The sequence below is a fragment of the Cebidichthys violaceus genome, unplaced genomic scaffold (assembly GCF_023349555.1).
Source record: "Cebidichthys violaceus isolate CVI_PGR_0920_01 unplaced genomic scaffold, fCebVio1.0.p SCAF_3, whole genome shotgun sequence".
Taxonomy (NCBI): domain Eukaryota; kingdom Metazoa; phylum Chordata; class Actinopteri; order Perciformes; family Stichaeidae; genus Cebidichthys; species Cebidichthys violaceus.
The window spans coordinates 8745853-8773833 of NW_027176483.1; the positions used below are offsets into that span (position 1 = coordinate 8745853).

At 41.5% G+C, this 27981-nt stretch overlaps 2 protein-coding genes and 1 non-coding gene across 8 annotated transcripts in view; 2 read left to right on the forward strand and 1 right to left on the reverse strand.

The window, feature by feature from the left end:
• ddb2 (damage-specific DNA binding protein 2) overlaps positions 1–27981 on the reverse strand; it is a 66926-nt gene that overhangs the window by 4147 nt on the left and 34798 nt on the right. For 2 of the 3 annotated variants that reach the window (XM_068723261.1, XM_068723262.1), the window contains exon 1: positions 3552–3620. The exons of the other annotated variant lie outside the window; for it this stretch is intronic. In XM_068723261.1, coding sequence (XP_068579362.1) covers positions 3552–3558 — 7 coding nt within the window. In that variant the 5' untranslated portion in view covers positions 3559–3620. Of the gene's footprint in view, positions 1–3551; positions 3621–27981 lie in introns of those variants that run through there. 3 annotated transcript variants of the gene reach the window in all.
• kif23 (kinesin family member 23) lies at positions 511–9889 on the forward strand. 4 transcript variants are annotated; one of them, XM_068723257.1, is made up of 24 exons: positions 511–586; positions 837–900; positions 1083–1211; positions 1299–1404; positions 1552–1688; positions 1783–1892; positions 1975–2145; positions 2356–2400; positions 3328–3440; positions 3730–3851; positions 3946–4048; positions 4128–4207; positions 4286–4405; positions 4497–4656; positions 4977–5138; positions 5235–5401; positions 5499–5672; positions 5845–6048; positions 6723–7034; positions 7262–7495; positions 8303–8391; positions 8482–8560; positions 9260–9330; positions 9412–9889. In XM_068723257.1, the coding sequence occupies exons 1-24, from the start codon at positions 573–575 to the stop codon at positions 9425–9427; spliced, it is 2982 nt and encodes a 993-aa protein (XP_068579358.1). In that variant the 5' UTR covers positions 511–572; the 3' UTR covers positions 9428–9889. The 4 variants fall into 4 exon arrangements, with proteins under 4 accessions (XP_068579358.1, XP_068579360.1, XP_068579359.1 ...); XM_068723259.1 differs by lacking the exon at positions 6723–7034; XM_068723258.1 differs by lacking the exon at positions 2356–2400.
• Positions 3523–3619, forward strand: LOC137881993 (Z30 small nucleolar RNA). The gene has a single exon (XR_011103907.1). It is a non-coding gene; the product is annotated as a Z30 small nucleolar RNA (small nucleolar RNA).

Here is a 27981-nt window from a genome sequence, read left to right on the forward strand (position 1 = left end):
AGAGTTGTAATGGCGTACTAGCACAGATTTTCATTCGCATTTGTATCATATGCAATAGATATTTTAAAATACATGGCTTGTCATTTCTTTAAATATATAGTTTAAAATCCGATAGGACAATGGTATAAACTAGTGCATACATTTAGAGATACACAGATAAAACAGTTTTCTTTCTAAAACTGTTTTATTGTATTCTTTATTTGGATAATGGACACGTTACAATTCACATATACATACAACAATGTGACATAAACCCTTCTCATACAGGAGGAATCATTCATCCATACTCTGTCATTGTCTAAAACAATGGATTTGTGAACATTCCAGTTCTCCTCTTTCCTGTTTATTTTCGTTGTGTCGGTTTATCTGATGACATGGAACATATTTTACGTGTCGGTTGTTTCCACAAAAGGCTCGCGAGGCGATGATGGAAACACGTGGTCGCTTGTTGTGAAATCTGATTGGCTGCTGCCCGCTCGTTTTGAAAAAAAAGTGCTCTGATTAGAGGCGGAGGGAATATTCAAAATTTGTCGGAACGAGAAGGAAGGAAAACTCAAGAAGAAGCAGCGACAATGATCAGACAAGCGTGAGTAGATTTTATTTTATTTAAAATAACTGCGTTTGAAGTACAAGACCTTCAAGTATGATGCTGAGGCTAAATGTCGTGAAACAGTTTAAGTTACGTGTTGTCGACTGAATCCAAACAACCTAACGTTACCTAGCAAGCTAGCTGTTGGCTTAGCCGTTACGTTAGCTGGAGGCTAATACACCGTCTAGCCCGGGGCTTTGTTCACGCTAACGGTGTGATGTGCTAATAAAATGTGATTATTTTTTAGGAAGGGTAGAACCCCCCGCAGGCCTCCTAAGAAGCCGTCCAGTACCCAGAAAGACCCGGTTGGGGTGAGTGTCACTTACGTGTGTTTAAGAGTAGCATTCAGTACGTTTGGGATGCGATGTGTGAACGTTCGGCAAATGTTTGGTTTGTTGCTAAGGTTAGTTAAGCTAATACTTTTCCCACCATGCACTCAAGATGAACGATTAAACACGTCCACCTCCTGTAACGTGACTCTACTTGTGCTTAGGTGTACTGTCGTGTACGACCTCTGGGTGCGGAGGACGAGGAGTGCTGCATCGAGGTGATCAGCAGCAGCACCATCCAGCTGCACGCTCCTGAAGGCTTTAAAACGAACCGCAATGGAGAGTACAAAGAGGTAATGTATACCCAGTGAACCACGAGTAGTTTTGGACATCAATGTATTTCAACTAAAATATTCAAAATAATCTTTTTCACTTCTCAGACACAGTATTCCTTTAAAAAAGTCTTTGGAGTGTCCATATCTCAGATGGAGCTGTTTGAGCATGTGGCCAAACCTCTTGTCGACGACCTCATCCATGGAAAAAATGGTAAACCCTCTGGCCACCTCCAGAAAGAAGCCACATTTATTTTTCAAATAACAGTACTGAAAGCAATCGTCCTATTTTTTTTTTTTAATACTAAATATTGCTAATTATGCTGCATTTTCTTCCACTAAATTTCCTTTGTTGTTGCAGGTCTGCTCTTCACGTACGGGGTCACAGGAAGTGGGAAGACGTTCACCATGACTGGCTCTCCAGGCCAGGGGGGACTTCTACCTCGCTCACTGGACATGCTCTTCAACAGTATAGGACCATACCAGGCCAAAAGATATGTAAGAGACATTAAGAAACGGCACATTTAAATACATTGTGAAATTGGTACATTGATTTATATCATTTAATTCCTCCTGTCTTTTTTTTCTTCAGGTTTTAAAGACTGATGACAAAAATGGCATAGAGGTCCAGAATGAAGTCGATGCTTTACTGGAGCGCCAAAAGCGTGAAAACATGTCTTTTCCAAAACCCTCCTCTTCCAGGTTAGTCTGAGTCCTGTTACAGTCCTGTGTTCTGCTTCAGTATAACTGATGCATAACATGCAAGTCACTGCTTTGATTTCAGACAAAAGCTTGATCCTGAAATCGCTGACATGATTAAGTCAGAGGAGGCGTGTAAAACTGATGGTGTGGACGAGGACAGCAGCTACAGCATCTTCGTCTCCTACATAGAAATCTACAACAACTACATCTACGACCTCCTGGAGGAGAATCAGGAGGATGCAATCAAACCAAAGTGAGTCCAGGAAGTTTAAAGTGAAAGGAACATAATTCAGAAATAAACAATCATTCAAAGACTGATTAATCGCATCATGTTTTAACTTTTCACAGATATTCAAATGTTACATTTAAAGTGTAGTGGTCTGTACAGGTGTTTTTTTTTCTTCTTTTTTTTTTTTTAATTCAAAGTAGCTGGAAGAGAATTATCGTCTTTTCTTTTTGCTAGGTGGAATGGTGGAGGCACACCTGTACGCCAGAACACTGAGTTCATGTATGTGACCAGTGAATCCTCGTACATCATCAGACTACTATCCTAATTAATATGAACTCTCCCCGTTACACAAAAATCTACAGTCTAGATTGTAAATGGAAACTCATCAACACTGGAGACATTTTCAAACTTGATATGGAAACTTCTTGTACTATAAATCTAATCTAACTGTCAGGACAACTAAGAAGTTACCCAGAAGTAAGACTGGGTTTCAGGGCCGATATACCAAAACAATCTACAACATACACCAATCAAGCCAAATATTCTCTACATCCAGCACAGAGAGCATTTGCTTTTTTCTTTGTTTTGTAAGATGGTAAACAAGACTGGAGAGAACAGGCTGTTTGAACACTTTTTCAACATCTTTTCATTTTATACATCAAATGACTAAACTACAAAATAATGGAATCAATAATGAAAATCATCAATTTGCAGCCCTGAAACCAAAGTTCTAAAATGTTAAAATACAATGCAGCTGTACAAGGACTTTGACTGATGAAATATTGGCAACTTTTCAAAATTCCAATTTAAATCAAATGGTCCGCAAGCATTCAATGCACGCTGTGCCAAAGACAAATGAGGGTCAGTGGCCAAACAATATGGAGGTTTTCAACTCAGCCCTACCCAAAAGTTGCTTGCAGGCTGCTCCAGGTGATGTCTCCAGTGTTGAGTGTTCATTTAGTCCTAAAAATCATTGCATCCACCCCCCCACCCGCTTGTAGTCTTTGTTTCTAAGCTCCTGAATGTAAACGCACTGTCTGTTGCTTTGTATGGTGCTTCATGATTGTCCCCCATTATTTATTTATTTTGTGGCTGCAATCAAGCAACATTAACCCCCCCCTCCAAATGTTTGATATTCCACATCTGTTGCATGAAAAATGAAATTCCATGTTGTCAGTGAGTAACACTTTTATGTTCTCAACGTAGACCACCTCAATCCAAAATCCTCAGAGAGGACCAGAATCACAACATGTATGTGTCCGGTTGTATGGAAGTTGAAGTGAAGTCTGCTGAGGAGGCGTTTCAAGTGTTCTGGAGAGGTAAGCGGTTATAAGATCTGTGTTTCGAAGTCAAGAGTCGCATTTAAAGAAATGCATTTAAAAAAAGAGTATGGGGAAAAGATTGCATTGATGATGGTAGATGTGACTGACCTGGCATTGCTGGCCTCCGGGTCGGCTCTGGCCAGGATATGACCTCAGTTAATCTTCTCTCTGAGCTGGTCATGTAAGAACTTTGTGCCTAAAATAGTTTAAGAGCAGTTAAAATTGCATGTGAAGATGCTATCTGTGAATAAACGTGTTTTTGAAAAGTTGTATTATGATGTTCTAGGTCAGAAGAAGAGGAAGGTTGCGAACACTCGCCTGAACAGAGAGTCCAGTCGCTCCCACAGTGTGCTCATCGTTAAACTGGCTCAGGCGCCTCTCGACGCAGACGGCGACAACATTCTCCAGGTCAGTTGAACTGAAACCAAACTGTCTGCTCCCAGATTCATATTTTGGATGAATTATGAGCACCGTTTGAGTATTTTCTGATCGTGTTTGTCAGGATAAGAACCAGGTGACTGTTAGTCAGCTGTGCCTGGTGGACTTGGCAGGAAGTGAGCGCACCGGTAGGACGGGGGCAGAAGGCACACGTATACGAGAAGCAGGTCTGTTACGAAAACATCAAAATGAAGTTTTGTTTGTAGCTGAAGTTGCGTGAGATTAAATGACGTTCTTACCTCGCAGGTAACATTAATCAGTCTCTGCTGAACCTTCGAACGTGCATTGAGATACTTCGAGAGAACCAGATGTGTGGCACAAACAGGGTATGAGTCACCAGCACAAACATGAATTCATTACATTTACTGATGAACCATGTAGGTGATGCCAGTTCTCTCTCACAGATGGTCCCCTACAGAGACTCTAAAGTAACCCATCTGTTCAAGAACTACTTTGACGGGGAGGGAAAAGTCAAAATGGTTGTCTGTGTCAATCCCAAAGCCGACGACTACGAGGAAACCGTGGTATGTTTGTGCTGCACCTTCACTGTGTCCCTGTTTGTTGTTTGAATGAACATGTGAGTTGACTCTCATACGACGCGCTCCGTTTGTCCAGCTGGTGATGCGGTTTGCAGAGATGACCCAGGAGGTGGAAGTCGCTCGGCCGGTGGACCGGCCCATCTGTGGCTTCACCCCGGGCCGCCGCAACAGAAACCAGGCCTTCAAAGAGGAACTGTCTCGCAAGCTGGACGAGCGCGGCGGTCCGATAGACAGAGGTAAGCTACGCACTGTACAAGATATTCCTGCAAAATAACTGTATGTAGTTAATGATTAATCTTTCACAGAATGTCATGTTGGAACAAATGTAAGATGAGCTTCATTTATAGGAGTAAAGTATTCTTTACAAAACATTAAATGTATTGTCAATAAAAACATTTCCATTTGTAATTATACCATCTCAAAGAGGATCTGGATGAAGCAGTATATTCAGGTCTTTGTACAGCTTAATAACTGCTGTGGTAATGCCCCCTCCCCCCAGTATCTTCATATTTGGAATAGAAAAGAGGAGTTGTGGTAATCCTCTTTTTTCTTTTAGACGTGCACTTTGTCATCAACCACCTGGTGCACAGCCTCCCTCCTCTACCTTCCTGTGAGCTGACCGACCCCCACGATGACATCACCCTGCCCAGGCTGATTGAAGCTCTGCGGAACAGACACAGGATCAGGCAGCTGATGATCGATGAATACAACAACGCAGGTGCCTGCTGACATCCTAGCTCAACCCTCACCTCACGGCTTTGATTGTTCAGGTTACTCAAAACGTTTTCCTAACTCTGCTCTTATGTTCTCTCAGCCAACAGGATGAAGTCCATGCTTCAGGAAGTGGACAGCATCCGAATTTCCAAAGATGATTTAATTCATGAACAAAATGGCAAACTGGTGGATAAGGACAAAATCATCCAGAACAACAAGGCGGAGATCGAACGCTTGGAGAAAAAAGCCAGAATGCAGGATCACAAGGTGACAGACGAAAACATTCAGACCTCCCAGAGATTGCTGGTTTGTTTGGTAGATGTGTTGCTCAGTTTCTCAAACGTCCAACATGGTCCTGTTCTAGATTGACATCCTGCAGAAAACAACTAAAATTTATGAGGACGACAAGCGCTCCATGAAGTATGAGCTGGAAACCAGAGACCAGAGGCTGCAGAGGGAGCAGACTGACAAGAGACGCATGGAGCAGCGCATGCACGGCGTGGTCACAGACACCCAGCACAAGTGGGAGAAAGAATGTGTGAGTTGCTCCTCTAATAACACACAGCCCGATACATTAGGTAGCCTTGTATGTGCTATAGTTTGTTACAGTAGCAAGTCGTCGATTACTTTTTGTCATGCCCCAATTTTCCCAGTGATCGTTTATACAGTTTGCGGTGTTGAACTTTGACATTACACCTCTTGCTGTGCAGGACCGACGTGTTAATGCGATGCAGCTGGAGATGCAAAACAAGCTTTGGGTGAAAGACGAGAAGCTGAAGCAGCTCAAGGCCATCGTGACGGAGAGCAAGACTCCAGGTCGCCCCGATCCTCCACCTCGTCAGACGCAGCCTCAGCGGCCTTCCAGAGAGGAACGCCTCCCTGCAAAGAGATCCGCCTCGCCCTCACCCGCCCCTGTATGTCGTGTCCACAATGCACATCTAGAGCTCCCGCCTAGCTCCTGATTGATTTATGTTTTCCTCACTGGACTAACATTACTAATCCCATTGTGGTGGCAGTAGATGCAGCAACATAAACACCTGTACAGTGCATTAGTCTTGCAGCAGGTAACTCATTTGACAGTTTTGATTCAATTATCTGGTCATTTTTAAAGTTGTCTGTGATGTTGAGTTGCATTGTAACAGGTACTGCAACTAACAATCATTTTCATTGATTAATCTATGGGTCATTTTTTTCAATTACTCAAATGTTTAGTCTCAGAAGATAGTGAAAAAAAGTCCCGATGTCCCACATTCAAATATTCAATTTGCAATGATATTAAACATAGAAAATGGCAACAACTTTATCATTTATAAGGCAAAAATGTAAATTAATTGATGGTTTCAGCTGTACATTGGAATATATTCAGGGGCGTTATTTTTTTTAATTAAAATTACAAACCGTCAAACAACTAAATGTTGCAGCTTTAAAATAGACAATTCCACTCAGTCTAAAACATGTAACATAATCCTCACAAAGGTGTCTGCTGCTCCATTCCACCGGTAACATTTCATTCCTATGAGATTTCTTTGTACTAACTATCTAACCGTGCACGTCTGTAATTGTGCAGCCTGTCCACTTTGCCTTCCAGTGCCCTGTCGCTTCTCCCCGTGTCAGGCCAGGGCCAGTCAGCGCCACTAGAGTTGAGGAGGTTGAGATGAACCCAAGGCCCGCCTCCCCCGTCCCCAGCACCAGTAGCTCTTTGTTTGTGTCTAACTGCGTGTCTGCATGGGAGCAGCGGGGAGACCAGGACAGCAGGCAGGGCTACTGTTCCCCTAGCACGCCCATGAGAACCCAGTCCTCAGCCGGCCGGAGCAGGAGGAGAGCTCTGTGTCGGGTTCAAGAGGAGGAAGAGGCCATCTCCCCTACATTTGATCTAGACCTAACTGAGAGGAGCTACAGGGTCAGTGAGTTAGCTACAGGAAACAGCTTGAGGTTTTATAGTGATCAGACTGTAGGTGTCCCCCTCCTCAGGCAGAATATTTGAGTTTTCCCCAAATCTGAGTTCATACAACTGAAGTCATCTCCAGCCCTTTACCAGTTTCGTGCCAGCTACTAACTTGTAAATAAGTCTGTCAATATATGCTTGTTCTTATTTCTTCTTTTTCCAATTGCCTCCACGCTCTGCAGACGGTGACGCCGGTGCGGCCGCTGCACCGTCGCTCTCGCTCAGCTGGCGGTGAGAAGTGGGTTGACCACAAGCCTTCATCCAGCTTGGACTTGGGTACAGTTCTGCAGCCGGTCATCCCCAATGCCATCCAGGTGTCTACACCGAGTGAGAAGGCCCTGTCCAAGTGTGACAGATATGTGTTGACACACCAGGAGGTCGCCTCTGATGGCGAAATACAGACTAAACTCATTAAGGTAAGTATGCTGCAAATTTAGATCAATGAAGTGAAACCAAATGGCAATTAATTCTGATTATCAGTCTGCTAGCATGTTCATGCTGGAAAAAAATCTTGGGAGCAGTTGTTTTTTTTCCACATTCATCAAAAGAATGTCAATTTGACTTTATTTCTGTAAACAGAGGAAGATTACATGCCCACTATTTATCTGACCAGCAAAGTCTGCTGCATATTCTGAAACATGTTCAGGGCAGAGTGTCTTACAGTGGATACGCGTTGAAAAAGAATGATGAGCTTGTACTCGGCATAATCTCAGGGAGTTCTTTTCTTTTTTGGCCCATAAAACACTCAGTGGGTACATATCCATGTCCCCTTTTTTAATAAAATTGGTTATAAATTAGTGAGAAAATGGACATTTTTTCCAACCAAGAGGCCGTGTTCTCAAAATAGCAGGTCATGTTCTTTGACATAAATCAGGAACTACTTGTCATCCCACATGTCGTGGCCTGTGTGCGGCTCCAAGCTGCTTTCATTTTGGTTGAAGGGCACATTTCAGGCCTGATATTAAGCCACAGAGAACAGCTACTGATCCTTTGGTTAATTCATTGAAATAGAGCACCAGATCGATTAGAACTGGTGTCGGGTGCCTTTTAGGAAAGCAAGATATTGAGGTTAGGCCTGTTCTGTGCTACATATTGAATGTTTGAGGATCACTAACCACCGTTTATCCCAATGTGCGGCACTTGTTGACTCACTTTGCTTCTTACAAACTTGAATGACCTAATTCAAATAGTCTATTACATCATACTTCTTCTTCATTTTACAGGGTGAGGTGATAAAAACGAGAGGAGGAGGACAGGCCGTCCAGTTCACCGACATTGAGACACTGAAACAGGAGCTCACCACAGTCCCAAGGTAGCAGCCAGTTAGGAGCGGCACGTCAGTCGGGTGTTTATGACGATGTTTAAACATTTTCTCTCTGTCACTTTACATTTGCGTCTGAAGGCGTAAAAGAAAATCATCAGAAGGTGCACCTGCCAATGGAGACGGAACAGATGGTACTTGGACTGATGTGGAGACGAGGGTAGGATGATTATATTGATTGGTCTCCAATAAACTACCACTGGTTTAGAAAGCAGATGGATCCTGTAATGAACCTAACGCTGCATGTGTATAGAGGCAAGGTGGCCAGCCTAAAACAGATGTCTCTTGTTCTTTTAGGTAAGAAATGTTATGATCAAATACAAATTGGCATAATTAACATACTTTAGGGATGCATTCATTCTTGGTTATCCATTTTTTTTCTTCATTAATAAATAAAAAAAAATATTTAATTAAAACATAAATTTGCTTGTTACGACCCACCATCAAACCAAAACCCAAAAGATATTCAAATTACTAATAAATCACACATGACAAGAAAAGCAGTAAAAATGACAACAATTAATAGTTACTGATTAATTTGTCTCGGATGATTAATCATTTGAACTCTAAATATAATACCCTTCAACTACAGAGTCAAGAATTACAGTAGAGTTGAATCGATGCAGAACTGAACATGAACAACAGGTTTGGATTTATGGGAGGACTCCTGTGTTGGGTCACAGTGGAGACATAATCCACCCCAGGTCACCTCTTCACTCTTAACCCCCACTGCAGGCAGAGACGGATGTTTGATAAAGAAGCAACTCAGAGTCTGTCTTTGTGTTGTTGCTAATGCATCTTTCAGACTAATGTGACGCTTCAGAGCAGATTTAGGTCCTAATGTGTCTTTTGTTGGCAGTGTTCTGTTGCTCTGGAGATGAGGGCTGGATCAAACATGGGTCCTGGCTTTGAGCATCACGGGATCACCAAGTAAGCTGTCCATAGATCACACCTGAAAATAACATTTGCAATGCACAGTACAGTATTTGACTTATTTCTTCTTTTTTAAAGGCGCAGAAAACCCTGAAAGCAGCCGACAGCTGCTCCAGTGATCGCTCACCTGGCTGTTGTGCAATAGTCTCAACTTTTTATATTTAGCTCTAGTGATGATATTTAAACATTTTCCACGCTTTTATATATTCAGAAGTGTATATACATGGGTCACCAAAGCTGTTTTGTAAAAAATATTTTATATGATGTATTTGAACCAATGGAGTATTCTGATTCAGTCAAGGATGCTGGCTACTGTACTGTAGTGCTGCTGCTGAAAGAGTCTGCTTGCACATTTGTATGTAACGTAAGTCACATTTGTTTCTTGTGAAGCTGCCACAATATTAATTTCCATCTGCTCCATACTGTTTGGTTCTTGATGGGTGAATTATATTGAGCTTACACTAATCCAGTTATTTTTTTGATTCCCTTCTTTGTATGATTTGGTTCTCTCCTGCCTTCACTGTACACTCAGGAATAAAATTCCTCTGAAGCAACAGTTTGTCGTGTACACACAGTAAAATCAATGCAAATGTGACCGTTTGGTGCATAATGCTCCGGGCAATTAGTGCCAGGATCATTTCCGAACACTAGATGGCAATACAGGACAGCAGTACATTATACTGTGTGATGACCACAGCAGTGAGTCAGGCACATGATGCCTGACTCATGCACCGCACTATTCTGTAACCATGTTAACGGTTTGACAAGAAATGCTGACTTAATGAATGTCACTGAGGAGAAGCACAGAGTTTAAGTGTCTGTGAAAAATAATAGCAGCTTTGCAGTTCCAAGGGTCAATTCTGTGCTGCTTTAAAACAGATTAGCAGTCAGCAGAACTGTTGATGGGCAAATAAGCAGCGACTGCCCGCTTATTTTAAAATCATGCTTGAAAAGAGATTTAATGTCCCATTAGAGCGCTGGGCGGTACTGTGCCAGCAGTGTGGCAATATTCTGTCATATAAACAGTCTGCTTTCCATTACTTTGCAGAAATTGCTTTCTTGTTCTCGTGCTTGATTAGATATGCAATATGTTAAACAAGACACCTTGTAAATAAATCCACATTAAATTAGTCTGGTTGGCTGCCTTTAGATAAAGTCAGCTGACTTGTCTGCAAACGAAGGGACAAAGGCCAATATTGGTATTTGAGGAAAAAGTATTAAAATCCTCTTAAAGTAGCAATACCACACCATAAAACTACTATGAAAGTAAAAATATTCATTGGGTTACAAACTAGCCTCTGTGTTAAATTAGATTAGCAGCATTATTTATCTTTTTTTACTGTCGGGGATAATTTAATCACAATGAATCACACTCCATATACCAATCATATGTTATGTAAAATTGTGTTCTTTAAACTAACTAAATACTTTAAAGTAAAACGTACAATATTTCCCTCTGAGATATGAAGTAGCCTAGAATGGAAGTACTCAAGTATAGTGTAAGTACCTCAACGGTGTTTGTTTTTTTTTTTTTTTAAATTACAGTATTGGAGTAAATGTACTGAATTACTTTCCACCACTTTGTATTTTTTTACTGTTTTTGGCTATGATAAAAAAGCAAAGTTAACTATAAATGATTGCCTGAATACCAATCTACAACAAACCACTATAAGCAGACAGAAGTGTGAGAAAACCCTGAACTTCAAAACTCCCACGTGCTAAAATGTCAGAGTCCAGTTTCACTATCGCTTATCAACTGAGCATCACCAGTGTAATGGCCGGCTGAAGCTAGTGGTACAGTCATCCAGGCTTTGAGTAGACAGTTGAAATCTCATCAACTACCAGTCTGGCTGGGTTTCAATTGGAAAGCACTGGAGAGTGACTAACATGGAGCCTCTTGGAGAGGGTCAAGAGCCCAGAGCAACCAGTGGCCATTAAATTCACTCCTATGAGATATTGAGTGCTCTGCTTTTTGACCAGGCTCTGTGTGGTGTGCTGCACCACACTGTTATCCTCAGCTCCTTACTGCAAGCCCTCCAACAAGTGGCTCGAACATTATAAAGATGTTATTATGAAACTCCTGTTGAGCCCCTGATCAACATCACCAGTTTCAAAAGAGACACTTGAGGAAAATAAATGAAAACTGCACACAAAGGCCTCCAATCAGCATGAACCAAGTCCTAAAGACAACGCCATTCATCCAACTGCATGCTAAGAATACATCATTCTGCACTTCAGAGCTTCAGGCTTATAATTACGCATTACGCTTATCAATGTTATTAAACTTGCTGGAGGGGATTCTGATGTTCTACTTGAATACACAGCCAATTAGACCATCTCGGATTTTAAAAGAGCAAGCCTAATTGCAATGTTTTATTGACTCTTTGCTTGAACGACTCTGATAAAGAGGCCTTAAGCTGCCTTTTGCTACAGGCAGGATGAAATCATTTTCACACCGATCTATGATGTCGATGAGGGCCGCTCATAATTCAGTGGATTAAAATAACACTGTTTTACCTGTCATATAATTATTTATCTTACTCACTGATAGCTCCAAAACTATCTCCCTTTTATAGAATTTGTGGCAAAAGCTTTAAAGCTCCGTAGGCCTGTACGTTCGTCATTATGAGGGGACACGTTTCACATCACGCAGTCATTGGATCTATCAATATAAAATATTGATTATAGCTGCTTTAAAGCAGCTATTTTGTTTTGCTATATTTGACTTGAGCAGCAGGTTTATGACCTCTTTCTGCTCCCATGATTAACACGCTGTACTGATTCCGCCTGTGAAACGTGGGCAGGAGTTTAAATAGGTGTGATGAAAGTGTAACCCTATCCAGTAGCACTCTAAACTTGGCTGTACGGAGCATTCAAAGAATGATACCCATTTCATTTGCTTCCAAAGCTGTATCATAACAACTGAATGGTTGCTGATTTGAAGGGCATGTCGAGGCAAGTACCTAAATCACAGCCACAGCTGTCCTGTAAACCAGAACCCATTACAAAGGTTTTCTACCTTCTTTTAGTGGCGAGGATAACAATTCCCTGACAATGAAAGCCAATTAGTGGGAAACACAAGTAAATACTGCATGAGAGCAGAGCTTTGCAAACCAAAGCTCCGAGCGGGTCTGCACACTACGTCTTCATATGTCAAGGCCGTGGCTGCCTGCCAGCTAAATGTGTCGGGCCAGAAAGATATGCGAATGCAGATGAGTGTTGACAGCCAGTCAATTGTCATTCAGCCCATCTCCCAGCCTCTCGGGACTCATCTGGCTTTTCTTTTTTTTTTTCTTTCTTTCTTTTTTTTCCGCTGGGCTCCTCTTCACTGCTTGCTCACCTCACGCTCCTCTGCCTTAATGCATACTAAAAGGCACAGTGGAGGCATGAGGCACCGTGTTCAGTGTTAATAAAAAGGTAAAAGCTCCCACGCTCTCTTTTCTGCTGGTGCGGCTGTGACGAGCAGATGGGTCAAAGAGTCACAAACTCGCGGAGACTCCTGGAGGTAAAGTTTGTTTTTTCAGCTGTTTAGAAGCACATTGGATGAGAATTGCTCTGACCCTTTAAGCGCATGTGGTTAGTGGTTCAGAACACCTCATCCCATCTGCTCCACCTCCACCTCCTCCTGCTTTTTTAGTCCGATGTGTCACTTAGCTTCTCTACTCGCACTCTGTGAGACAGTCTACAACTAGCTGATCTGATTTCTTACTTCATGCTGTTGATGATGTTTTCTTCCTAAAGATGATTTAAACAGATGTTAAGTCTGTCACTGTCAATTTCATTTCCTGACGTTATCATTTTGATTTCCAGTTGTCCTCGTGCTTGTTGTTGTGGTTACACATCAACATTGAGAGAGTTGACCTCTGACAAACATAATTCAAGACATGACTGGTTTCTTATTGAAAATATTGGAAGCCATTGTTGTGTAGGCTCGTTATAGGCAAATTGGGCTGAATAGTTTTTTTTCCCTCCCTCTCTTTGTTCTTCGCAGCCGACTAAGTGCTTGCAGCTGTCAGTTGAGTGTATTCTCTTTGCCAAGTTTATGTGGCTTGGCTGCACTTTTAGCTGGCTGTGTCCTTACTGTGGTGACAGTATGCCATGACTGATTTCCATTGACTCACTTTCATTGTAACCACAATGTGTCCCTCACAGAGAAATCCAACTGCTTTTTTTTTTTTACCAGTGGTTGATCTCATCTAGTTAACGCTGTGGCGTAACCGGGCTTTGCGTGCAGTTGGCTGATTATTTAAGCAGCGCTCCAAGCTTTTTGCTGATGAAATGAAAGGAGAGGAGATGCCAGGAATAATTGTACTGACAATGGCACAATGCAGGATGATGTATGATGACTAAATGGTATTTGGGATGTGGCGGAGATTGACTCAACTTTCTCACATCACATGAATCTTCTAGCTTCAGTTCTGCGAGTACAAAGAATAAAAGAGCGTTAAAACACCTCCTATTAACCCGCAAAACTGATATATGTGTGTCCTTGTTTGCTACAGTGAGAAGGACAATGGTATTTCAAACCTTTGTCCTGCCAATGCTTTCATGCAAATGACTCACACTGGAACCAGCTTATCTGTGAACAATCATAGGTGGCATTTGGAAGAGGGTGAAATAGCGCCACATGATTTGTATATCTGCATAAGGCTCAATCAGGTCCCTACTCACAAAATCCCACGCAAAAGCAAACATAAAAGCCTCTTTGAAAGCACACATCAGCTGTTTATCTTATAATAGCCTGCCACACTGCTGTTCCTGTCCAGTACAGTGCACTTTGCACATTGTAAATGGTAGGCAATTTGACATGGCACATTAAGAAGTTGTTACTTAATTCATAAGATATGGCGAAGTTGCAAAGTTCATTCATTCTAATAAAGCTGCAACTTTTATCACACAGGGCCAGGTATGAGTATAAAGGCTGAGATCTCAGCATCCATGTGCACAAATAAGATTAGAGCACTGGCTGCGATGGCTGTTTACAAGATGAACGGGACAGTTGTTCCAAAAAAGCGAAAAACACCGGATGAACGTGGGTTCATATAATTCACAGAGCATGCTATTTCCATGGTGTGTTTATCTGTCTGATTAATGGCCGATCCAATTTGCATTTGAACATTACCTGAGGAACACATCTACATGGGCCTTACTGGATACTAATGATCCGGCGCATACCTAATAAACTGAAGTGAGAATTCAAATGAGGCTCAACCTGCCTGCGAGGCTAGCTTAAGCAAACACCAGGACAGCTGGCAGAGAAATCATCGTGACTAATGGTCTCAGTGTGAGACAGTAGCAGGGCTGTGGGTGGTTGTTTTACCATGCTAAGAAGAACAGACTTTGTTTGTCTTTCTATAGCATACAACATGACTGTGTGATTCTGAATATGGCTTTGTTTATGTTTGCTTTTCTTGCCACAGTAGTGCGACACTAGGAACCTCCAAAAGGTGTTACTGTTGTTCATGTTTCCCTCCTGAGACTGGGGTGACCTTACAAAATGGGAATGTATTCATGCTTTTAGAAGTGGGTGGACACATCTCAGACTGTTTATACTGTCACCTGGAGGTGTGTCTGTCAACTTGTGTTTTCACTGTATTTCTATTCTGTTCAGGCTCCTCTACCGTGGTAAACATAATGCGCTGTGACCTGTCCTCAGGGCAAATGATCTGATTTGCTCTTCCCTTGTCTTTTACTCCTAATCACATCTACCTCAGCGCCAGAAAATGGTTGTGCAGCTGTCATAACTGAAGCACAGCGCGACGTGAGTGCATGTTTTTGCTATTATCTATTCTATCTGAGCCAGAACACAATATTAAACCTCCACTGCATCCCTCTTTCTCACAGGCCGCTGCATGATCAATACCCACATCAAAGGCTCTGCAGAGATAGCAGGATTCTTTGAAGCATGTTTGTGGAGCTGGATTTGCTGAGCTAACACGGTCCACACAGAACCCCCTTGAATAAGCTTGTTTGGCTAGCATCCACTCTGTTTGTAGAGGAACTGAGTGGAATCTAATGGAGAACAGACAAGGCCTCTCCCTTGTCTTTTTCCTCCCTTTGAGCAGCTAAATGCATCCATAGTGCCAGTGCTTTTTGCTCAAATGACATACGCTTCATTGCATGCCAGCTCAAATATTTATCTAATATCAAATTGGCTGTAACACTTTGGAGGCAGTGAAATGCCAGGAAATATTTCTCATCCAGGACACAAAATAACTTGCATCATGTTTCGCAGTGCCAAGTGCAAATATGCCGGGTAATTACTGATTGAAATGAGATTGAGTGCGGACAGAAGCGGTGTTGTTTTGTGGTTACCTTGTGTTGTGACTTGAACAGGCAGACCAAAAAAATAAAAAAAATAAAAAATTCCAACAGTGATTATTCTGCACTCAAAACACGACCCGTGTCCCTGGAAAGCTATTAACTATTTAAAAAGGTGCTTTTCGTCTGCTAAATGGGAAAACAGTGCATCTGGGACTTTGTGTGCTAAGTGGGTAAAGCAGGAAAGGGGGTGGAGGTTCAACCACAATAAACACAAATGCACATAACTCCTGCCAGCCAGCAGAGAGAGTCAGCAACTCTGTAGATGAATCATCTCTCTACATGCAAATCCAAGACAAGGACGAGATACCCTTTCTTTACATTCACACAATAAACCACATTTGTGATGTTTTTGACATTTTAAATTCACATATTGTTGAATCTTTTGGTAAGTAATTGCACTATTTGGTATATGCAGTGCGAAAAGGTTGTGAGTCTCCAGTCAGCTGTGGCTCATTTGAAAGTGAAATATGTGAAAATGCTGACATATCTTCTCTTCCCTCCCAACACCAGGGGCACCACTGCATTTGCATCCCTGTCTCTCTCTCAATCTCTCTTTCTTTCTCATTTACATTATGGATGGTTCATTTAGCTTACATGAACGAGTGAATACATAACCCAGAGCAATTCAAAATACCACGAGGGCCTGGAGGAATAAAATGAAACCACATAAGCAGAAAAGATGTCTGCACCGCCATCTGCAGCAGCGTTTAATTCTGCTCTTCCCCTTTCATGGGGTTGACAAACATGGCCTGGCCCTCACACAGATGTGTGGGCCCAACAAGGTTCTTCCTCACGTTGAATTGGTGCACACACTTGGTATTTAAGGAGTTTAAAGGATCTAAAACCAAAAACATAAGACCAACTAAAATTACTTGACTAGTCACGTTACAGTTTTACATCCATGTGTCTAAATCACTTCATCATTTTATCCTATCAGACATTTGGGTGAAATTGTCATAATTAGCATATGAATTTCTTGAGTTTTTTGTGACGTCTCAGCGACCTTTGACCACCAAATCCTAACCAGTTCATCCTTGCGTCCATGCCTAATTTAAAGAAAATGTATAAATTGATAATCCCTCAGGCCACAGCTGAAGAAGCATCATCAAAACAACAACCACATCCAGTGTGTTAGTAAATCACCACTGTGTGGAAGCCGGTCCTGGATGCTATCAGAGTTTAAGATAATGAAAGCTCTGTCTTGCTCTTTAATGGATTTGGCAAAGTTATACTCCATTAACCCCAGCCAACGCTACCAGACGCAAGCGTTGGGTTTGCCAAACTCATCGATTAATCTGAATCCTTCTTCTCTTGTCCGTTTTCTCTTGGAACGTTAAAAGTGGATAAGTGTGTAAGCGAAGAAGACAAAGGTTTCATTAAAATTATTTTTTTCTCCGTCTTATTCGGACTAACTAGCTCTAAGGCTAAATGCTATTTCCATGCATGAGCAACTGAAGAGGATGTTGACTTTTAGCACAACGCCATGTATGTAGCCATCAAGTGTGACTTTTAATGAGATTCTCATTGAAAACAAGTCAGCTCGGATCCTATTAAATGTCCAGCCAGAGACCGCGTTCCTAACCAACTCATTGAAAATGCATTAGCTTAACTTTAGCTCAATATGCCTGCTGCTACCCACAGTGGGTTAAATCTGCCACGACAGTTATAAGACGCAGAAAGCATCGTCACCAGCTAGAATCGTCTCCCTCAGTGTGAAATCAAGGAGAAAAATTAAAATCATTAAAATTACAAAAGAATTTTTAGTGGACAATCTGCCATCATTATCTATGTAAACTGAAGTGCTGTGCGAGAACCAATAGCTTGACAGGGTTAGCAACAACTACAGGGGGCGGGGCTTAACTAATTGTTTTAACAGTCGACTAAATGGAGGAAATTAAGTGTCCAAAATAACGCCGCTGTTAACAGAGTCAGTGGTTTACTCAGCAGTGAATCAAGATTTACGACACTTATCAATCATCGACGCTTTGCATCATCACTGATTCTTGACATCTATAAAAGGCAACACATTGTGTTGTGGTAATGTTTGCAGAAAATAGTGTAAGTTACATGGAGGCTGCTTTTTTCATTGCATTGTGGAAATTTTTCTGGCAATACATAAATTACACACTCAAAGAAAATGGCGGAGGGTAAATATAATGTACTATAAAGTAAACAAGTAGTGATTTCAGACAGCCTGAGTTTGGGAAATGTGTAAGCGAGAGAGATAAAGAGCGATAAAGTGACTGAGTAGGCCTGTGAGTGGCGAGTAGTCTAGTAGGATTGCTTATCTATGTGTCCTTTGTGTGCATGTGTTTTATAGCTGGGTAGTGCTGTTAACATTATAGCTGCAATGTGTAACAGAAGATAAGAATTTAATACCTGCATTCAGATTAAAAACGTGCTTTGGCACACAATGCCAGCTTTTATTCCTGCTGCCAACAAGTTTGACGGCACTTTGTTTTCAATGCGGTGGCACAAACGACACAATGGCCCCAGTGACAAGCCAGTTTTACAACCTGGAGAACTGAGTGAGCTTAATGACAGAAAAACCACACACACACACACACACACACACACACACACACACACACACACACACACACACACACACACACACACACACACACACACACACACACACACACTCTCACACATAAACACAGCTTTTCCCACACCGAACAAGAACGCTGGGCGTGATTTCACAAGAAGACATTTCACAAGTGGCTGTTAATGTGCGTCGCCGATAAAAGTGGCAGAGTGAGAAAACATTTGTGTAGGGACCAGATTGCGGGCCCCACCTCTGCACCTTCAGCTCGCTCACGACAATCATGAGCCGCGGTTTCCCTGCTCTGCTTTACATTAGCACCACAGCTCCAGCCTGGACAGGTCCACGGCTGTTATCTCAATGATGTTCTAATTCTAGTCAAACAGTTCTGTGTTTGACTCAATAGAGGCAGTGTTAGTCAGGAGAGTCAATATTAGCTGAGCACACAGAGCAGGACTGGTGTTAGGAGAGAGACAGAGAGTTATGTGTGTGTGTGCGTGTGTGTGTGTGTGTGTGTGTGTGTGTGTGTGTGTGTGTGTGTGTGTGTGTGTGTGTGTGACAGGATACATGGTTAAGTGTGCTCTGTCAGTGAACCTTGACCGCCCGGTGCAGTAATAATAATAAAGATAATAAGAAAACGGAAGAAAGCAAACTGCTGCTTACTTTTTGCCTCAGTGGCTTCCGCGTTTGACAAGAGTGACGTTTCTTTTATCGCCTGTCTTTTATGTGGATGTAGTTGTGAGATGTCAGAGTCCCTGACTCTGCTGGCCGAGGGCGCTCTGTGCAGTCGAGCTTGGACTTGCTGACAGTCGTACATGAACGGCTCAACACTTCAGATGGTTTCACTCTTGAAGGAGAAGTTTTTTTATTCAGTTCGTTCAGGGTCAAGCTGCTGCCAATATCAACAGCCTGATTATGATGTTCTCCCTATTGGATTGCTCAACTACTAAATTAAACCTTACATTCATCATGTGGATGAATACACTGAAAGTGGAGTCAGTTCTAAAGGCCATTAACTGTGATTTCTCCACATAAAACACGCAGTGGCAAAAAGCATACTTGTGGCTGAATATAGCTTTAATTACAGAGAGCAGCTGAATAATGTTTGGGTTTTGCCTTATTTGCACTTATAAAATAAGAGGGAATTATAAGCCCATCAGATAGCAGCACCTTCTGTTTATTCAGGATTCCTCCATCAGCACAGTTTAATCTACAGGAGATTCTGGAAAACAAACATATCAATATTGAGCTTCTGCATCTGACAATCTCAGTAAAGTGACAAGAATAGAGAAGTGGACAAACAATATTCTGTTATTGATCAGCATGCTGCTGTTGATTATTGCTTCATACTCTATTTGTCAGAGAAAAGAAGAACCTCCTCACAAATAAAGTTCTCAAATACTTTAAGTCACTGGTTTCCTACATCTGGACCGCAAAGGTTGTGAAATAAATCTGAAGGGTCACAATATGAGCAACGTGATAGGAAAAAGGAAAAGCAATAATGTGTCAGGCTTTTATCTCTTTAAACCTGTAAAATATTACAATTAAATTTATTTAAAAGGAATAACCAGTCTTTGCTTAACCTGCTCACAACCTGTGTGTGAATATTGGACTTAAATTTGTCAGCCCGACACCAACTCGACACGTTAATAAGCAACCATGTTTGCAATATCAACTTCTGAGCTGATAATATGTCGATTTTGTGTTTCAAGCTAGTTGCGCTGCCCCCAGTGCCTGGAAAAAAAAGAAAATCAATGAATACCAGTTTTTAGGTGCTTTAACGACCTGAATGGTTGATATCCATGACGGCAAAAAGAAAAATTCTTTGAAAGATATTGTATATTGTAGATCACAAGCCAGATAATTAAACTAATTTACCATTTCACTTCATTATTGATTGTCTGAATCTGAGCATGAGCAGTGACTCAGAGGTCTATAATCCGGCTAATAGATCACAAAGAGAAGCTGCATTTTCTGTATATCTGTCTAGCAAATCTGTAAAGAAGCAACATAAAACAGTAATGGATGTCACACATTCAGATAAGCCTCTGCAGCAGCTGTGATGGTAGAAGGCAGTCAGTCATGTTTGACTGAGCCTGTGGCCTTGTTAGCAGTAATAACTAGTGTAAACAAACAGCAGCAGTGTATTTTAAGGTCATCACAAACATCAACCAAAACCTCCCAGTCAGCACAAAGCAGTGGCTCTGATGTGGCAGCACACTCCTCGCTATCTAAATCTGCTGACATGAGAAAAAGCAACATTAGCTAATGCACTACTTAAAGACCATAATCGCTCTTTCCCCTACTGTTAATGAATGCTAATTAGAAGTCTGGAGCAGTTTCTGGCGTGTGCTGGCTGCTCCTCTAATGTGCCGTATTGTTCCTCTCCTCGCTCCAGCTCAGCACTAATGCTGCTGTGCCAGCTATTAAAGTCAGATAAGCTATCCATCTTTAGCATTGCCAGCCAAAAAGCCACTAATAGCTTAGCCACAAAATTGTTAATTTCCATGGTTTCCTTTACTTGTTGTGAGTTTTCTCTCGCAGTGTATAAAATGGACAGATATTCACTGTGTCGGCCTCAGTGCGTTTCACATGATCCATTTTCCTCCCCACATTTTACGACCCTGTCACCTCAAAACGCTCCGTCAGGGAAACAGGCTGCAATATTTGTGGGTGCCTCTTTACAAAGGCTGTTTCAGCATGACACTCCATCAGGGACACATGAAATCCTAACAGGCTGTACACACAGTGCTCCCTTCCTGATAAATGCGTCTGTGACTCCTAAAAAAACACAGGAGTGCATTTTAGGAACCCGTCTTAAAAATGTGTGCTGTAACAATGTGATATAATCCATGAAACGACTTGGCTACAATAAGGTTAATCACAACCACACTTTTTAACGAGGATTAGGAGACATATTAGCTGCCATATTATCCTCTTTCCAGCTTCCTGTTAATTTTACAACCGAGTTTAAGATCTGGCAGAAATCCATTAGCCAATTTAGGCTACATAGGCCACCGGGGATTTGAAGTGAAAGTTGAGTACACGTCGACATTGGGAGTTTCACAAATTGATACACTGTCTTGTGCGTATAGGCTTTTGTGATACACATTCTTTTAATATTTGCAGTTAACAAATTAATTAAAATAACTACTAATTGCTTTTAAAAAAAACTGGGATAGACAGTCAAGGGGCTAAGGCACTGAGGCAACTTATAGATTACATGTTCACTGGATAAGGGTTATGGCACAATTACCCTCAAATCTTTTTTTCTTCTAACCCCTTATGAGCCTAAACATAGGCAGAGATCCAGCTCCAGCTTTAATAATGAAAAATGGAGAGAACAATGTTGACCTGTCAGATAATTCCTTCTGGCAGTTTTTTGTATCACCTTTTAAAATCTCTACTTTAAACCCTGTTGTTTTGCTTTACTCTGTATTTTATTCTGCTTTTATTTGCCTCTTTTTCATTTTTCTTGGCTGTGACTAGAATTTCACGCCTTAATTTTGCTTTTACTTTTTTATGCTTCGTGCCTAATTTTTGCAGAATTTCATTACCTTTCCTATCTTGCCTCTGAAAAGCACATTGTAACATTGACAATACAGTCTCACATGAAGATTGATTCAACAGCTGTTCTGGAGCTTTCAATCACATCACGGTCATGATCTCCATCAGCAGACAGAGTTTGTCAAGTTAACATGAAATTGTAGATGTTGTTGTTTATATATCTCCATTTGGTTTTGGAACCATTTCTCACCCATGACATCTTTAAAGTTCAGCTTCCAACTGTTCAAAGTTTCAACATGATGTGATCGACAGCTCCAGAAGAGCTACTGCATGGACCTTGTGGTGAGATTTTGCCATTAAAAGTCATTAAACTATTTGCATGGTACATTAATTAACATGGCTACTATTTAATGTAGGTTTTTGTGATAAACTTGAAGTGACCCACATGATTCTCCACTACTCACGTCATGTGAGAGTGTGAACAATCCGGTGTATCGATGAATAAATCGATGACATACATGCTCTGAGGAATGAATATAAGACACACTTTTCAAAATCACTGTGACGCTCATCCTAAAGTAACAACTTGTAGTGTTTCAGGTAAGGTCAGAAACATCCACTTCAATAAATAATGTCCTCAGTGGAAACAACCTTACAGTATGAGGCCTCGGTGCAATTTGTGAGGTACTCCAAAAAACAAGAATTTAAAGTGAAATCCACTGAAGATTGAAGTAGTTGTTACTCAGATCTGCCGTTTGTGAGACAGCGCCCTTTAACTGCTGCTTTTCCTCTAGAGACCTGGGCTGAAACAACTTCCCAGCCACACAGATGTTCAATTTCTAAATGGACAGACACCCATGTCTAGGCCTCACCCAGACAGAGGAATCTTATTTCATGGATCTGAAACTAGATCCATAAAAGTGCACCGAAGAACGTGACTCTGCGAATGTAACAGCTCCCTTATGAAATAGTTTTTTGCGCTTTTTTAGTCCACCGAGTATTCACGAATAAGCTCAGTGTAAATTTCACAACCTCAGATTTTTTTCATCTACACAGAGATGAAAGAGTCTCGCCTCAGTGTGAGGAAACCCAGGAAGTGATTAGTTTATAGAGCTTGCATGAGTTATGGTGTTGTGGTTCTGCAGACGTGCCCTGCTCTGTGGCAGCGCGACGTGGGAAAAGTGAACTTTTAATGCTGTGCGACTTTATGGCTGTTCATCATGTTATGTTTGACATGTACAAAAGTGAGGTTTACCATTTCCCCTGACAGTCTGGTGTTACATTCGCAAAGGCTGATGGATTTAGCAGATCCACAGCGTCACTCATGTTTGCTCTGGAGAGGATTCTGTGAGTCAATTAATAAAGACGTACATCTCCTTTCTAAGTGACGTATGCAATTTTAATCATTCTATATTTTATGGAACAACACAAAAGGTTATTTTAGCTACAATGAGAAAAAGAGAATATCATTTTACCCATTCCTGAAATAATTCAGCATTCATGTTACAATTAGAGTTGGTTTGGAGTGAAGTATCTTGACAATCATTGGATGGACGGCCATGAACTTTGGTGGAGACATTCATGTATCTTGATATTTCTCATCAACATGCCAATATTCAACTATCATTGATTAATAATTAGATATTTGTGCTGCAAAAGAAATGAAGAAGTGATTTTACCAATCAACTTATCTGGTTACAACACAAGCCAGAGAAAAACTGGAGGCAAGAAAACAAACAAAGAGCACATTCATGAACTAGTTTTGCCGTGTACAAGTGTGAAGTGTGAAGCATGACACGGCGCTGCCTCAGACTCTGTGACCTTCTGTCCCATCATTCTCTCCTTTCATCGTGGGATTGTGTTACAGGTCCGACTGCGATTACATCACAAACAATAAGGTGGAAGCAACCAGCAAACTTCACAAGTTTATATTTGGTACATATAAACAATTAGTCAAGCTGATTGACAATGCATGACAACTATGCAGCTGAACTAAAACTAGACCTATAACACTTGAAGACGAGTGAGCCTTCAGGTTCCCGTATTCTTTAGTTTGATTGCTATGCTTTGCTTGTCTTGAGAGGGGGTTAATGACCCGAAGCTTCTTAAAGAAAATACACAAAGTTTGGAGATATTCTGCCTTTTCTTGTCCTGTCACCCTCCAGCCTAGGGGAGATGAAGCCACAGAAGAGCATCGACCTGACGCAACGGCACTTAAATCATAAACCCGACACTGCGGGTCAAATACCACAGAATATTTGAAGAACTGTTCTCTCCACCTTCTAGAGAAACAGTATCTACAGCATCCCGTAATTGGCAGCGGTTTCCCAGTGATGTGCCTACAGGGCGGGGTGGTGACAGTGTGTGTGGCTTGACAGGTGGTTGAGCGGTTAGCTGTATGTCACACAGCTCTTTCCTCAATCCAAGATCAGTGGTGCTTTTGACTCACACATCCCTTCCCCTGCCCGCCGCTGCACTGACACAGCCACTAACAAACAACTTAACACGCTGAGGAATGCTGCTCAACGCTAAAGCAGCAGGAGAACAGGTCAAAATGAACCACAAACAGCCGCAGGACTCTAGGGCGCCAGCACCTCATATAACAGTGACTATTATTATTATCATTATCATTCCTTCTCTATGCTCTATCATTTCTAAGATAGTCTGGCTGTTGCCAAAACAACAGCTTGTTATCCGAGGAGTGATCAGCATGTACTAGCAGAATAGGGTTTGCCCTGCTGGATTCTCACAACAGGCTTCACATTTTGGGTGAAGTGCTACAGGTGTGAGCATTCCTTTGCAGACTGTGGATGGATGATGATGGGAAAGATTGTCTTCTGAATGAGGGTAGGAAACAGCCGCACCTTTGAGGATAAAGATTCCAGAGATAAGGATTACCTGTGAACCACAGGTCAGATAAAAGAAAAATCCACAACAATCTCTGCTCCATCTCCTTCACCTCTTTATAGCAACTCACAAATAGCAGACGTGCTGTTCTTTGATATGACCTCTGACAAGGATAATCCAAGACGTTACACCTCTTTAAGACTTAATTGCTACCTGTCACAGCGCAAGAATCTTCTCTTCTCCTTTACAAGGCCCATAATAGCCAAGAGCGTCAATCTTCTTTGTGGTGTAACTCATCGACCTAAAAGGCAAGATAAGTAATCTGGCAGATGAAAGATAAGAGGGAAACCATGTGAGCCAATGCAACCAAGCAGAGCACCAGCTTGTGGTAAGATTATTTGTTTATTTCTGGGTGTTGCCGCACCACACCGTTTTTCCTCGGGCGCAAAAGGAGTCATGGTTGCAGCAAGCTCAAGCAGCCAGGGAACCTGACGAAAGGTGGTGTTCTCTGCTGCCTCGCCTGCCAGGCAGATGGAGGTGGTGTCACGTGCTCGGTGTCAGCCGCTCCCTGCCCTGAATCGCTCCTCTGTTCACCCGTGGAGTGACGCGGAGGGCGGAGAGCTCATCGCAGCATTTTAAAGGTGAGTGATTTATATGGCAGCTGTTCCCCAGTGTGCCGTTGTGAATGCCCACGGCCCATCTTTAACAGCTGACAAACACATGCTTTTTTCTGTTACGGTCGCATTTATGGCCTCACGCACAATTCTATTAGCGCAACCTCTACCATACAAGGATATAAAGTAGTTTTTATGGTGGCGTTATCTCAGTCAATCAAGCAGCGAAGCTTCCACACCCAGACGTAACGACGCATCAGCATGATAACAATAACGTCAAGAGCAAACTGTTCCAACCGCTGAACTATTCTCAAGGACAACACTTTTAGTTGTTACTTTTATTATTGCTTACATTCAACAATCACAAAACTTTGGCTCTATATGATGCATGAGCTCCAAAGTAGGAGACTCAGAACTAGTTTGTAGTGTTGTTTGATATTTGAGACCTCTCCATTAACCCACAGCAGCACACTGGGAGAGTGTAACCTTATTTCACGCTGGCTCTCAAATAGTGCCGAGAATTTGTGAGGCAGTTAGTGGCCGTCATTAATAACGGCCTAGGCTGGGTTGACAGCTGCTGATTGGAATGAAGAGCTGCACTACGGCAGACAGCTACAAATTCTCCTGACAGCCAGGTCTCCATTACTAGGCGTCAGCTGCCAAAACAGCAGTAATCAGAGAAGAGAGAAGAGAGAAAACATGCTTTCTCGCAACAGACACCTTCCTTTTCCCTCTACTCTAAGAAAACATAAACAGACAAACACATACGTACACATATAACTTACTCCGTCATGCCACCTGAACAAACAACCGCTTCAGACTTCTGTCATTTTCACTTCCTCCCTTATTGGAGATTGTCCCGTCAGCTAAACACCACTCCGTGAGGTTTTTGAATTTTTTTTAAACATACTCACGAAACAGCAACCGTGTTTTCTAGTTTCATGTGTGTGTACTACTAATTAGCAACATAAATATGCTTTGAGCGAAGTGTAATGTCGCCCCAGTTACGGTTTTTAACAACATAATCATGTCTTTTATTTAAGAGCTATATCTGCAGTACACTTTTGAGCCACATGAGGAAGCCTGAATGTTCGTATTGTCTGAACGTTCATAATTGAAGCCGACTTATAACATTGAATCTCATACGAAAGGCTTGCGTACATTCTGTTTGTTTTACTGATGAGAGGGGGAAAAACCTGTTAACTCTCCCTAAATGCATTTACTTTGTCTCATTTATTAGATATTCAACATGAGTATATGTTTTCAATTACACATGCATAACATGACATTGCAATTTACCTTAAATCTCTGACTGGTTTACCTCTAATATGAGACATGTCCAAAATTACAGAAAATTCATTATATTTACACACAAATCTGCTCTTCTCACGGTTTATAGATGAGGCCTATTATGAACTTGGTCGTCATGGTTGGTCATTTAAAAAAAAAAGTAGGTCCCCAAGTTTGGGAAACACTGGTTTAACATTTCTGCAAAGTCAAAACATGCGACACTGAATGTCGAAACATTTCCTGACAACCCATTTAATTTGATTCCTACAATATCTGCACCTAGCAACTCTACAGCATGCTAACATTTTTAACCATGCTAGTGGCGTTTCTCTTGGGATGGCAATGTCTGTCTGTTCACCACTTCAGTTCACACAAAAATATCTCAACAACTACTGGATGGATTGACACATACACACATGCATGTTCCCCAGAGGATGAATCTGACCAACTTCAAAGCTCTACCATAAGGCCAAAATTTCACTTTCTCCAATGTTTTTGTTTATGATAAATACCTAAAAAAACTGGTAAATATTACCTGCTCTAAAAATTAATGTTAACATTGTCATTATGAGCATGTTTGCATGCAGATGTTAGCATTGAGCCAAAGTACCTCTGTGCCTAAGTACAGCTTCACAGAGCCGCTAGCACGTCTGCAGACTCAGAGTCTTGTTTATGTTAAAGCTTGTGGTCTGTGGTTAAATATAGAAGAAAAAAAACAACGTTGACTTGTGTGACTTCAAATGTCACATTTTACAGTATTCAACTAAAACCACAATCTTTCACTGTCCTTAAACAAACAGTTTTCGTGGTCTGACCCAATGGTTTTCAAAGTGTGGTCCTGGGAGCAAAAAGGGGAATAATTTACTTTCCTTATATTTCCATCCATAAGTTACACAATGACAGAAAGTATGAGTATTTTGGTGCAAAAATACTATTAGATGGGGACCCTGGGACAAAATCTTCTTCATGTTACCACTGGTCTAACCGTAAGAGAGGATGTGAACCCACATGTCCTTTGTGACGCAACCACCTCAACTTCTGTGCGATACAAAAAAGTTGCACTTCGTCTGTGTCTGTAAACCCGCCAGCAATTATGTTTCCATCCAAACATATTTCACAAAACAAATCTGTATTACATAAAAGTAATTTATGTGACACAGGGCAGGAAACTGATATCAAGACATTTGGAGGACTTACCATCTGTCTTTATTTTTCCTGCATAGAACGCTCAATGAGAGTAGGCCAGAAGCGTTTTGGCCAAAGAAAAAAATATATGAAATTCTTGGAAGCCTAAAAGTAGAAGAGATTTAATATCTATGTGCAAAACTTCAACCTGTTGTTGCAGAGTAATACAGTTATCAAAAATAAGCATCTGCATCATTTTCACTAGGGTAAAATTATGGATGCCGGGCAACTTTGAAGCCTCACAGTGTTTTCCACATGGATGGCAGTCAGGCTGAGATCTACTAAAGCATGCATCGTGTACACTTATGCACACACAATTTGCTAAAGACAGGGACC

Bases quoted from the DNA above. Each gene is read 5' to 3' on its own strand.
- kif23 (XM_068723257.1), top strand. The intron at 1,405-1,551 runs GTAAACCCTCTG...TTGTTGTTGCAG, and splicing joins CCTCATCCATGGAAAAAATG to GTCTGCTCTTCACGTACGGG. The intron at 6,049-6,722 runs GTATGTCGTGTC...TTTGCCTTCCAG, and splicing joins CCTCGCCCTCACCCGCCCCT to TGCCCTGTCGCTTCTCCCCG.